Below are 14605 nucleotides of genomic sequence, written 5' to 3'. Positions count from 1 at the left end.
CTTCACAGAATTTTTTTGTGTTGTTAATTCTTTTTTTTTTTTTTTTTTTTGGTCATCTTTCACCAAAAATTGCCACAAACGACATAACTCTCCTGTATAAATTCTGTGAACCAACTTCTGTACCTATAATAACAATAATTATTATTATATTATCAAGATATTAAAGAGAGTCAATATCGACTAAAACTCTCAATAAATCATAAAGTCCCTGCTATCATAAACACCAATTGTCATCCCAATATATTTTTACTCCCAAAAAATTCACCATAGAAGTTTAAGTTTTGCCTACATCTCTTATATTGCTCAATTCTCTTAAATTTGCAACTTCTACATAGTTGATAATCATGTTACAATACAACTTAAAAAGTTCCACTAAAGAAACTTTTTAGAATACCGGTTAAATATCAAATAAGTTGTTGTAGATTCGAGCTAACTAGCTGGAATTTTACTTCCCACATTTAAGTCTATTAAGAATGTCACTAAATCAAATTCTCTTCATGAAACACGTTAATCTAAACAATTGTAGAAATTCATTTTTCAATTGCTAGTGCTAGCAAATAAGTGATTCCACATGGAACAATCGAATATGATAAATTAGAATGTACTTACAACACAATAATAATAATAATAATAATAATAATAATAATAATAATAATAATAATAATAATAATAATAATAATAAAAGAAGAAGGGACAATGCTCTATGGGACAATGCTATGCTTATACACAAGGATTATCACATAATCCTAGCATGATAGAAACATTACATTTGGCTTTTAACCATTTGGTGCTTAGGAATCTTCTTAATCATTCCTATCTCAATTTAAAGTGATTCCATATAACACAAGTAATATAATATATTGACGATCATAGTAAAGATCGAAATTATTGTTTAATAAAGTAGTTACGTATAACATATAGACATTCGATTCTTGTTTTTTCTTACATGCTTGTTGCTTACAATGCTTTCTTCAAGACTCCATAAATTTAGCTCCACAGTTGGAAGTTGACTAAAAATTCCTCCTAAACAAGGTATTACACATACAATAGTAAAGAAAAGGATTGTTCAACAATGATCCAATTTCCACAAATTGATAAAGATGATACAAAATGCTGTTGTAATTACTGTCCATTGACCATAGCTGATCGAAATGGTACCCGTTTAATTTCAACGAAGGTCGAAAACTCATTGTCCAACGGTTCTTTCCACGGTTCACCATCCATCTGCATATATGCCTTCTTCCATGACCCTCCTCTCAGCTCAAACCTAATTGCCAAAGCCTGGAAAATTGCAGTGCAATAAATTTTCTGCTTATTGAAAGCAAAAGTCATGTAGTACAAGTTACTTCCTCTTGTAACTAGAATACCTGTGCTATGTGTTTGGCAGAGATAATCTCACTCATAACCATTGAAGCATGCCACCCTTGTTTCAGACCAAAAATTTCTAAGAAACCATCATCGGCATGGGCCTCAACAAATCCTCTCTAGAAATAAAAGGAGAAAGCGTCGTCAGCTTATAATCTCATACAATTCTTTGTTGATAATCTATAGAAGCAATTGTAACGAGTTAACCATCAAACAAAATCACCAAATTTCAAATAAATTAAATTTGAGATAAGAAGATGTACGGCTACATGTCAAAATTTCATTTTCTTCCATGTTACTTGAGGTAAAAATGTTGAGCTAATGGGGATGAGGGAAGTTTATGCATGTATGTTACTATACCGGCTGGCTATGAAGTCGCATGAAAGAGTTAAGTAGCAACTTCACTGGTTTTTCATGCATTTGATATGTTTATTTATAGTTTACTCATGGTATGAAAAGAGTCCAAGGAGCACCAGCAAAATACCAGTAAAGACTGAGGTTGCAAGAAAATAAGTACCCACAGTTAATTATCTTTTTTGGAACTAGAACTAAATTTAGACAGCATAACTAAAATTGATACTGTCTCAGGGTAAAAGAAATTATCTCAGCAAGTAGAATGGTGAGAATATCCACAGGGCAGAGCTCAAATAGTGGTGATCAAGTATAAAAGGTATTTCCATAAACGTTGCACCGTAAAAAATCCAAAAAGTGATTTATGTTGAGTACAAAACGAGCTAAACGCTTCGTCTCAACATAAAGGAGCAAATGAAAAATTGAGAAAATTGCATTACTATTACATTATCGAGACTAAATGTATGTGGTGTAAACATATAGATACCTTCTCTAAATACTCTGGCTTAAGATGGCCCCATGGATTTCTTCCACTTCCATAGCTAGGAAGATTTAGAGCAACTATAGCCCTCACACTAAAAGGTTAAAATCATGTCATTTTAAAACAAATGTAACAAGTCATGAAAAGATCGACCTCATAAAAATGTACATGTGATTCTGAGAGAAATTCAGATCATGGTAATACATCATATGTGGCGAGCATAAAATAATATTGGGATCAAGCACTATTCTATAAAATGAAATCAACCTTGATGGGACTGGGATTTTCTCCCATCCTGAACAATTGACCCTCTTGATGTATATTTTTAAGATGTTCTTTAGTCCCCTGCACAATTATAATATCAAAATGTATCAGTTAATTTTAAAAAAGCATGTCTTCATCTGTAAGTAGCACCAGAAATGCCATACGTAAGGCACAGCATTTGTAAAGTCGTGGTGAAGGGCAAAGGGAAAGATTCACATTTGTCACGCTACTCAATAAGATATTCAATTCCTGTTTTCCTTAAAAACTATACGTAAGAATACCAAGAAACCCTAAGAGCCTGTTTGGAAGTGATTTTGAAAATTGATTTTTTGACCGTTAGGAGAAAAGTAGGGTCCACCTGTGAGAGAAGAAGTCAAATATGACAACTGGAATAGTGAAATAACGGTAAAAAATTAATTTTTTGGGAGGAAAAATCGCTACCAAACAGGCCCTAAATAAATAGGCAAATTTAAAAAAATAAAATAAAAAATAAAAAAATTTGCTAGAAGAAATTGTGCGAGATAGAATTCTGACCGTAATCCTGGATCACTGGTACATGGTGTGCAGAACCAGCCTTGCATGCAGCTATACCCCGAATAAATTAACTGCAGTAATTTATTTACACTTCAACTTTATATGGCCAATGAGAGTGGGAACAGTATGTGTAGTAAATCAATTCATAACTAATTCGAAAACGATTCGTTATTTCTGCAAAACTCAGATAGATACTTGCATTGAGCATCATCAGGACGCGGCATGGCATATAAAGAAAACATCACAGAAAGAGAAGTAAATATCAAGGATTGAGGAAAACTTCCCAAATCAAATTAATATCAGAAGAAAGTTGCACTCACACAACCCCATTTGTAAAGGATTTCAATGGTGTGGAATTTGAGTTCACATATCATTCTTTAGAATCCCAAAATTGTTAATCCAAGAAGATGAAACACCCTGATTCTACCATTAATACCAAGTACCTAGAGTATCTTGGGATTGGGAAGAAGAATTTGCACCTTGTTTGAAATAGGACCCTGAGCCAGATAAGGTTTTTCATTGCGTAAATGGTGGAAACCATAAGCAACTTGGGCATCCATTCCTGAATTAACATCAAATGATAATATTTCAAGCAGTGATAACATTTTCACCCAGCAAGATAAGCATAACAAAATCAAATTCATACCTATGCTAAAATAATTATAAAAGACTCCCTGATAACAAGAAACCTTCTCCGGCAACTCCCCTTCAGCTTCCAGTTCCTGCACAATCAAGATGGAATTCAATTTCATAAGCATCAGAAGATAAGCACGATAAATTAGATTTATTGTCCTCAATCATTAAACATATAATAGACACGATTGTATCATGTTGCAATGCCTTTATACAGGAATCATTAATAAATATTGTAAAATGCATTTTAATTTATTAATATCTAGAAGTGCATCATGTAATGGGTATAAAACGTGTTAATTTTGGAATATAGTAAAAATTTGGTTTCTGAAAATTCTTTGTAAGAAGTGGGCTATCACTTCACTGCATAGAACACATCAACGATTGGAGCACAACTACATGAAGTCATTTATTTCCCATCTTTATGCAGATGGTGAAAAGCAGACTTCGAGGCTTAGTCGAGAAGATCCAAAAATATCCCCCAAATCAATGAATACTCCATTCCATCATGAAAATAATTAGAGCGTCATGCATCATCAACTAGCAATTCCAAAAGGTTGAGTTAGTAAAATCAATGATAAACAGACAAAATTGTGAATCAATAAGATTAACTAACTTTATAGCTGGCTGAATCAAAACAATCTTACTGAACAGCATAAAAAAAAAACAGAATTTGATAAATTTCAGCCACATACCTGATCAAGAGGTGTTTCTTCTGTTGCCTTGAGAGAATAAGGTATCTCCAAGTCCTCCCCAGCTGGCATTGATATTAAGACATGCCAACTGCACAACAAAATATGCATTTCATCATCAAGGCAATGTTGCTTCAAAAGAAGAAAAAACAATAGGTTACGAGAACTAATCTGATGATACATTTTCACAGTAAATTCGACATATCTTGAAACTACCGAAATAATTAAATACAACCTTTACTCAGCAGATTTGGGTGCAGCAATGCTGGATAATGCATTTCATCTGCCATAACAGGGGTATACATATAAAAGAAAATTATGAACTGATGTATAAGCCGTTCTTATTCACTGATAAGCCATCCTTTTCACTTCACTATAATAAAAAAATTTCAAATTCTCCTCTAATTTTTCATGGAACTAATGATTTGTAGCTTGATACAGACATATGTATTGCTTTCTGATAATTTATTCTATTAGATTCTCTCTCGATTCCACCAACCAATTTCACGTGTTCAAATATCATACATCTCACTTTCGCATAATCATATATAGATTAGGCGGATCGTGTGACTGCTAATCGCAGCTCCAAAGTTTCTTACAACAAAGACCTATTTAGAGCAAGTAGTGTATCCAACAATCTGTTAACATCCATGGTCGAAGAGGATATACGAAACATAAATTATAGAGCCTTCTTTTTATCGTCCAATATCAGTTTTATTCAAAGAATATTGTCATCGGATTAATTAAACTAGAAAGTTGCAAAAGACTGTACTTTGTGCATCATCTCCTCCCCCATTCCCACACCCACTAGAAGGTAACAAGATTCCAAGATCTCCAAAGACAAAAAAATCTAGATTTTAATTTCCTGATTAACTAGATCTCTGGTAGCACCATCTTCAAAGAACTGCCTCCGAAAGGATGGTACTAAGTATTTGAATTTCTTGTCAACAACCATATATATAGGAGTAAGAATTTATTAGTGGTACCAACTTAATAAATCACGAAAGATACTTAAAGGAACAAGCTAAAGACATCACCTGTCCAGATAACAGGTAGGATCATTGCCTATTCTGTCAAGAGTTCTTTTTATGGATGATTTCCAATTAAATGGGAAAGACCCACCCTGGAAAGACAACATTTGTGACACAGCTTAGAACAGGGTGGACAACAAGGCAAATAAAAGGTTGATGTGGATGAAACCTTACCCAACCAAAACTCCGGGACAGATCATTTCCTGTACCTAAAGGAATTATAGCTGCCGGTGGAACTGGCAGTCGTCCTTGTTTGTTCAGTTCTCCTAGACAGCCAAGGACCCACCCGACAGTACCATCACCTCCTGCAACCTGTCAAGGGCCAGATTGCTTAAAGCTTTATATGTAAATTGACAACGAGCACAAACACTATGAGCATGATCTTTGCCATTCAAGTGAAATACATAGCATAGTAGTAAATGGTATAACTTAAGAATGCCAAAGCATGAAAGTTTTAGGCCAGAATATGATGCTTACCACAACCCTTAGTTTTTCACGAGTCTCTTTAGCAAAGGTGTCTCCAAGACTAGCAAACTTCTCCAGGCAAGCCAATCCATATTGAACAAATTCATGAGGCTTCACCGACGAGAGGTCAAAAACCTGGTACCGTTTAACAGGAAAAGAAAAGGAGAGACAGAAATTCACCTCAGGACTTGTATAGTTATATTATTATCATCAAAATCACATTCTGTCACATAATTATTAAGAACGGAGGAAACGTTTGTCTTGCTTAAGCTCCTGATAACATGACCATATTGAAGTAATATCTAGTAAGGGAGTGCAGAAGTTTTAATTTATGCCCAGAATCTAGTATCACTTTGCAGTATTACAGACCCTCAATTCAGTTTCCAAAAGCTCTAAAGGTCTATTGAAGGAATACAATATATCAAATCAGATGCTTGCTGATAGCACAGCCCATGCTGATTATAAGTTCATTTACAAATTTAAATTTATCCTACGAATAAAAAGGGGCCAAGGTGAGTGTAAAATGGCTCCTGCCATAAACTATTGTTACCCCTTTTAAAATTTCTTTCTTAGTATTTGTATGCTTGTCTTATCTCCAAAAAAAAATCCTTCAAAGAAAAGAATAAGTAAAAATAATAATAAATATTAAATAAATAATTGAATAATAATAATAAACTTAAATCTTGAATTTTTGAGACAGAGGCATGGATTTGTTTACTAAAAGTATGACTTCTTGTTCACATATTTACCCCACTCAGTATAGAAGGAATGATCTTTATTTATTTTTATTTTTTTTGATATCCAGGCATCCAGTAACTAAATCTTGGAGTCTACACCTTGACCCCATAAGCTGCAGACAGGTTAAACTGCAGGTTGTGTCCCAAACTGACCAGTGCTCAAGAGCCCCCAACTGATCTGCCAAAGTGTCAAGCAAGTTGTTTTCCATCTTTGCACCTTGCCTTTGAGCTCCTGCTTTTCAGGATAAATCCTGCCTTCCAGGAGAATAACTGCCTTTCAAGAGAATTCCAGGAATCGAACTCACCAAGAATGATCTTTATTTTAATTTTCACCAAGAAAACTTTTAACTGCCAGATTTCTGGAGGGGGGGGGAGTGGGGAGGAATCTAATATGAAGTGAATTTAAAAAATAAGATACCAGGCTGAATAATTTTAAATTTATAAAAAGTAAAGGAAATATCAACCTCCTCACCAACCCCCAACCCGACCTACTACGGAAAAATAAATAAAAAATCAGATTTATTCAACCTATGGGAAAGGAGAAAATGAAAAAGGAAATCTTGAAAACAGTTTCCATCATTTATAAATTGCGTTCAGATATTAGCAACCTAAAGAAAATGCAAAAACGCACGCAATAATTTCTGCATACATATATTTATTCACGATCGCACGTAATAACTGCTTGCGAAGAACCCATGAACATGTTCCAAATACTTATATTGCACCGATCAGAATATATACAACAAACATCGAATGTACAGTGACCTGTTCTTCGCCCATTAGAGTCTGAAGTCGGGCCTTTAGTTTAGGTCCGTGACGCCCACCGCTTTTGGAGTTAATAAAGACAACCAACGGAGACTCTGGAATCTGAGGCGGTTCGGCTCCAGCCACGTGAGGCTTTTCATAAAGCTGACTAATAGTATCGGCTTCAACATCCTTGGCTTCAATAGCTTCCTTCATGGCAAGCCTCAAATACTCCGGCATCATAATCTTCTTCTTCAGCTCCTCTTTATGGATCATAACGCCGGAAAAAGTGCAGCTACGTAAGGAGTCGATGATGGAGGACCGACCCGATGCGGTTGATGAACCGCCCCGGGTTGGCGCTACCAGGGAACTCATTTGTGTAATTTGCGTAGTGTTTGGAAGTGCTTTTATGAAGTTTCAACTTGTGGTCGTCGACTCGTCGGCGGTGGTGACGGGGAAGAAGGGAAGAAAGTGTGGGACTGTGGGGTTGGAGGGAGAGGATACTGGAAAATATTATGAGTTTTGAAAAATGACTTTTTTATGTTAGTGGGGGTCTCAATAAGACGCGTAAAAAGCAATTGAGGTCACCCAATTTTGAGACCACTTTAATTTCAGTCCATTCAAATTTTTCTTTCAAACCGATTATTGTAATTGTAATTTTATTTGAGTTTGATAACAACACTGATCCTCGAAACAAATTTATGGTCCTTTTTCACATGGTGACTGATTTTCTTACGTACACAATTTAATGATTCTAGTTTATGGATGCATTAGTCCTAGCTAAATTGGACATCGACTCAAACAAAGGCAAGGATCAAATGGTCAAAATAGAGTTAAACCTATGTTCAAAAAATAAGAAGATGAAATAAGAACAAACTTTAAGGCTGAACGATCAAATCAGTTTTGGATGGTAAACTAGCTGGTTTGAAGATGAGGAAATTATACCACGCCTAATTATTAACTTTTTATCTCAATAGTCAAATACAAAGATTTTTCTTTCAAAAATCAGGTGCACCTCACATCCACACTGACGCCTACTCTCACTCTTTCGAATAATATGTGATACTCTCTCTCTCACTACACTTTCTCTCTTTATCTACAGTGTGGATATGAGGCGTCTCCACCATTGACTCCGCCCTTTACGAAAATAACTATTGTACTACCCTAACACCCCATCCCACCTCATGCAACCCCCATTTGTCATTTAATCCATTTTTTCCTATTTTTCAAATCTACCATCTACCTTCGACCTTCATCCACCAACGATCGCATGTCCTCATTGCCATCACCATTCACAACATCACCTCTAGAGGACCTCAACAACACAAAGATTGAGAGCATCGGGTCAAACATTTGATGGTGAATCGAACTGCACTAACGATGAAGCTGTCTATTAATGATGGTTGCTCGTGGCGTTTTACAGAGATATGTAGATTTGTGATTGATTCTTTAGGGATGAAAAGGGAAGTTTTCAAATGAAATGGCTACGACGATGAACACGTGTTGTTCGTAGTGTTGCAGTGTTATATACAAAGTGGTAATGTTGGTTGTGCGTAGGAGGTGGAGGTTGAGGTGCGGTTTGGTGGTTGTGATTGAGGATTGTGGATTTGGGGTGGCAACGACAATTTGGTAGTGGTGAAGTGGGTGGAGTGAGGGTGAGGAGTCATAATGATTAGTTAATTGGATAATTTGTGGCCGATTAGAATATGTGATTGTGACCAAAATACATGATTCTGATCAACAAAATGTGTCTTTGTGATCGTGATCTCATATAATTTGTAACTCGTATGTGATCATGATTATAAATTATGTGTCTATTGTGATAGTGATCATAAATTACACGTTTATTGTGATTTTGACATGTTTGATTAAACACATGTAACAAAATTTTTTCTAATGTCACAAATTGTGATTACCTAATTTTGGAAGGAGGTCATCAAGTTTCTTAATTTTGAAAGTATATCTTGAAAGTATGTAGTTATGTATCATTCTCTTTGAAAATTTATATGCATATACAGTTTCTATTTTTTTTATTTTTTTTTTACAACTAAATCGTATTTCATACGAAATTCTAATGAACTCATCTAAACTTCGTCCAAGCTTGAAGCATGGCCTTTGTTGTCTTGCTATGCTTTGCGCTTTTCTATGCACGAGTCCACTTAAACCTGTAAAAACTTGAAAGTTAATTTTGCCGCTTAGCCACACCATGCGGATATCAATTTTTTATTTTATCCTCTCTTTTTTTTATTTTTTTGGTCAAACTAGCCAATTATGTCCTGATTTTAAGAATATTGATTTACATGGCATACACTTGTGCTTAGAAACTCATTTCAATTGGCACATCTGTTGTATTATGCCACTATGGCATAATAGACTAATGTCAATAAGAGTTCATATAAGAAAAATGACTTTAAATTATACAATTGAATCATTAATGGTGACCAAAATGAAACAAAATTAGATGTATATAGAATAAAAAAATTACATGAACTAAAATGAAATTATTTTCAAAATTGAGTGCCAATAAGACTGGTCGTGCATTCAAGCATGGCATGGTGTTGCAATGACAGTGTTTTTCTTCTTATTTTCCTTTTCTGCACGGCGCGGTACGTGTCTGACGGTTTTGAAGACTTTAATTTTATTATTTCCACCTTTTTTTTAATTTTATTATGTTAAACAGATACTTTTATTAATATTATAATAATTTTTTTTTTTAACTTTTATTAGTAAAAAAATTTATTTACATTTAACTAACTTAGAGCCTGTTTGGGAGTGATTTTGAGAATTGATTTTTTGACCGTTAGAAGAAAAGTGGGATCCACCTGTGAGAGAAGAAGTCAAATATGACGGTTGAAATAGTGAAATAACGATCAAAAAATCAATTTTTTGGACCAAAAAATCACTCCCAAATAGGCTTTTACTAAGTTTAGGTAGACATGCCGAGATTTCTATTGTAAATATCAAGTGATTGTTGACTAAACATGAATTCAGAGTGTGTTTAATTGCAAGTATGAAACTTGTATGAAAAGAATTTGATTTAATTATTCAATGTAAAAAAATATTATACTTGGTCATCTTTTATTAATCGGTAAATGATATAGCAAAGTAGATGAAAGAGAGAAAATGTGAATTACTTGAAAAATAAAAATTTACTCCACATTAAAGAAAATAGTTTTTCTTGTTTTTGAATAAAGTATGGTCACATGACCAACTTTTGAAAAATATTTTTTATGAAAAAATATCAATCTAATATTCAAAAGTAGGAACTTGAGTGAAAAAAATAATATTTTTCTTGAAAAATAAAGTCAATTAAATACGACATAATAAAAAAATGTAATTTTACAAAAACCTAGTGAGAAGTTTTATGATTATAATTTATAAGTGAAATAAAATTGACATCGAACTGACCATTTTGCATTTTCTAGTGGTTGAGATCATATATCGATCTCCATTTCAGACGATATTAATAGTTGTAATCTCATTTCTACATGACTAAAGTTATGTCTCGTGTTCAATTTTGATTTTTAAGAAGTAATTTTGTGAAAAATGATTCCTTTAAAAAATGTCTACATACTCAAGAAATGAAACGACACAATACAACACAGCCAAATATGACTCGATATTCACCAATAGATATAAACGAATGGTTAGTAATTAGGTAGTATTTGTGGATCAAACAAGTGTTTATGAATTATGGCTTAATTTAGGATTTACGCATTATGGCTTATATAGTTAGCTCCTGTTTGACCCGTATTCTATAAAAGTTCATTTTTTTTCTCAAATTCATTTTCAATCATATATTTTTTCAATAAAATAATTTTATACGTAATCAAATTGTTTTTTTTTTTGAACCACATATTCTTCAAAAAGATCATGATTACAAAACTTATTTTTTCAAACAATGGAGTTCAAACATACCCTTAATGACTAATTGCACTGGTGGAAAGATATAATGCAAATAAATGCAATCAACTGCCAGTTGTTGAATTGGTTAGTGTGGACCTAAACGTGCTACCGAATAAATTCCACATAATTAAAATCTATTTGAAAATCACATTCGTGGTCTAGAAGATACAAACAACAATTAAGCAAATGTCGACAATATATATATATATATATATATAGAGAGAGAGAGAGAGAGAGAGAGAGAGAGAGAGAGAGAGAGAGAGGAGATTCTTCACACCCATTTAGCTATGAAAAGCATGTATTTTTTCATAAATTGTTTGTTTTATTGTATGTCATGTTCACTAAATCAACAATGCATCTTGTACTCTGCTATAATGTCATGGAGTTTCGTTGTCTTCTAACATAGACTCGTCACTCATCTAAACTCTGTTGACCCATGTGGGTTGAGTAAAATTCTTGATCGGGACTCGTTTAAAGTCTTACAACAGTTTCAAAGGGCCTATACCACCGTCGTAGCTTCCAACTAAAAGATGAAAATAATTTACATGAATAGAATCCAATCAATTGAAGCATATTATAGTTTTTTATTATTTTGAAAATTCAAAACATGAATAAGGTTATCCTTTTCTATTTAATAAATAATAGGAATTCAATTTTCACTCAATTGGCCAAAACATTCTTTAAGTGTTTGTATCTTGAAATTCGAACTCCATTTTCACTTTCATATCAAATAGCCAAAGTAGAAAACGAATTCCTCAAATGTGTCTTTTTCCATGGATTTTAATGCTATTAAATGGAACCCTAATTGTAATTCATCCTATTTTCTAGTTTTGGTACAAAATATCCAGTTTTCAGGTTGTGTACTTGTGTAATAAATACTTGCATCAACTTGGTGTTAGTTGTGACGTTGGTATAGCTGTCTTTTCTTCCCCGTTTTAAGCTGTGACATGATCAAAGCAATCTCTTTGGACCATTATTTTGTTCGAACTTTTACTTGAAACTCCATTTGGTGGGAGCATTTAATAAGGGATACAAGATGTGGTTGGAGGAAGCTGGCTTTCTTTTGTATTTTGCTTTGTAATGAATATTATACTGCATTTCGAAATTGATACTCGTTTGACTTTTAAACAGATTTAATCAGTGGTGGGTCGAGAATTTTGAGTCAGTACTAGTGGTCGTTGATTGTCAACTACAGTAAAATATTAAAAGCCCATTTGATGTCATTTTTTCTACAGAAAAATAAAATAGTGATTTGATGGAGAATGTGTGATTAAAAATAATAAAAAAATTTGAATTTGTGTGTAAAATATTAATAGCCCATTTGATGTCCTTTATTTGCAAAAAAATAGAATAAAAATAAAAATGAATTTTTAAATAATAATTTGATGGAGAATGTATAGTTGAAAAGAGGAGAAAAATATATATTTTGAAATAAATGGGAATCAAACAAGGCTTAAATGAAATATAACAATTACTTTGTTTAAATTTAACATATATAATTTCTTTATAACAGTACTCACCAAATAACATTGTTGTCAAATTTTGTATAATTCAAAGGAAGGGCATGAGTTTAAATCTTTACACCGCTAAAACCTAAATTGGTTGGTAAGGGAGTCAAATCTGAAACTTCCAATATGTACATGCAAGCTTTAACCAACTTGCTTACGGAGTTAACATAATAATATAGTGCCCAAAAATCAGGGTAACGATCAATTAGTACGACATGCAGTGCAGCAGTTGAGGTAATAAATTCCATAAAAATGGTTTTTAATCTAATGTAACCTACATTAAAATAAGTAGAAGTGCAAGTAAACTATACAATTTTTCATTGCCAAAGTCGGTCACCGAGCCATAAAATTTATTACAATAACTACAAATTAACCTTATTTTCATTTTTCTAATTAAAAACGTCTCTCTTTTAAATTCAATAGAGTAACCGCAATGACACTCGACTTTGACTTTTAACTTTTGGTTTCAATTTTTCATCAATCCTGCTGTGTGTACAGCAAGCTTCATACAGAAGCCTGCCAGAACACACACATAGGGGGTGAAGGTATTTTTTGACAATTTTTTATTCACGGTGGGTCCCATACATGAGAGTAATCTGATCAAATTCTGTGGAAAAATTTCTGTACAAATGGCTTAATACATTTTTCATAGTGTGTTCGGTTAGACTTGATTAGTAGCTGAACTGAAAACCTATCCATAGGGGCGAACCAATCCGCAAGGCAATATAATTTGAATTGACTCATTCCTAACTTTTTAATATACCTGAGATACTCACCCGTTTTGACTCCTTATCCCCTTCTCTTTTATTTATTTTGTGAGAAGTTATTAGTTTGATCTTAAAATCATCTAGAGGGGATGAATAGATAAATAATGTGGAATTAAAATTATCAATTAAAAACAACAAATTGCTTTTTAATTGTTTTATATGTTTAGTCAATCAAGACAATTTTATTATATGTTGAATTGCTCGAATAGTCAATAAAGCAGTAAATAACATATGATTAAAAATTTCGGAACCAAGCCAATGACTTTCAAAATAAACAATAAGAATTTATAATATGATCCAATCTAGAAATCCTACTAGACTAGCTGATCTAATTCTGTAATCTCCAAAATTCGCTGGAACGTGCTTCACTCATGTCTACTCCCGATTTTCTAGAATTGTCCATTTTCTGTGAATTCCTAAGAACACCTTGTTCTTGTACTTTTTATGTACTCTCTCAATTTTCAACAACCTCTGAAAATTATTGAGAAAGTACCTTCTTGATTATACTTAAAAAATGAGTGTTTTGGATCATGTGATTTTGATATTTTTCCCAACTTGTGGTAGATTGATCTCAAGATGTAAAATAGTTGTTTTCTGTCCAAATGATATGTAGAATATAATGATCAATCACCTTTCTTTTTTTCTTTTTTCTTTCTTTTTTTCATGAAGTGGGCATGTATATTTAGAGTAGAGAGGTATTGGGGTAGTATATGATACTCTTAAAAATCGAGAACTAAAGTTTCTCGAAAAGCATCGTCACTCGAGCGCCAGGCGAGCGACAGTTATGTCTCTCAAGCTATAGTCGAGTGACAATGATTTTGTTTTGGATGCTCGAGTATCAGCTTGACGACGAGCTAACATAATTCCAACAACTCTTTTTCCACGTTCCATATTCTCACTCAAAGACTCATAATTCATTTATACAATATTCCAACAAACTTCTTGATTTTTAATACTCTTCTGTAATAACCGTTTTGTCTAAAAAATAGCCAATGCAATTAAAACCTAACAAAAACATTTAAGGGTAGTTGTTTTTCATTTAAAAGAATTCGCATGGACAATTTCCAAATCCAAATGCACATAAGTATTGGATCCCAAATCTTCATATGGTTTTCATTTGTTTTCAA

General features: G+C 33.2%; 1 protein-coding gene across 1 annotated transcript; it reads right to left on the bottom strand.

The window, feature by feature from the left end:
- Positions 1–870: 870 nt before the first annotated feature.
- On the bottom strand, positions 871–7835 carry LOC111391448 (diacylglycerol kinase 7-like). The gene is made up of 12 exons (XM_023016673.1): positions 7319–7835; positions 5829–5951; positions 5526–5663; positions 5358–5443; positions 4324–4411; positions 3642–3717; positions 3475–3557; positions 2996–3066; positions 2465–2542; positions 2204–2291; positions 1368–1484; positions 871–1281 (listed from the first exon to the last, which is right to left on the bottom strand). The coding sequence occupies exons 1-12, from the start codon at positions 7670–7672 to the stop codon at positions 1123–1125; spliced, it is 1461 nt and encodes a 486-aa protein (XP_022872441.1). The 5' UTR covers positions 7673–7835; the 3' UTR covers positions 871–1122.
- Positions 7836–14605: the final 6770 nt, after the last annotated feature.

This window comes from Olea europaea, unplaced genomic scaffold, assembly GCF_002742605.1.
Source record: "Olea europaea var. sylvestris unplaced genomic scaffold, O_europaea_v1 scaffold793, whole genome shotgun sequence".
Classification (NCBI taxonomy): domain Eukaryota; kingdom Viridiplantae; phylum Streptophyta; class Magnoliopsida; order Lamiales; family Oleaceae; genus Olea; species Olea europaea.
This window is presented reverse-complemented; position numbering and strand designations above follow the sequence as displayed.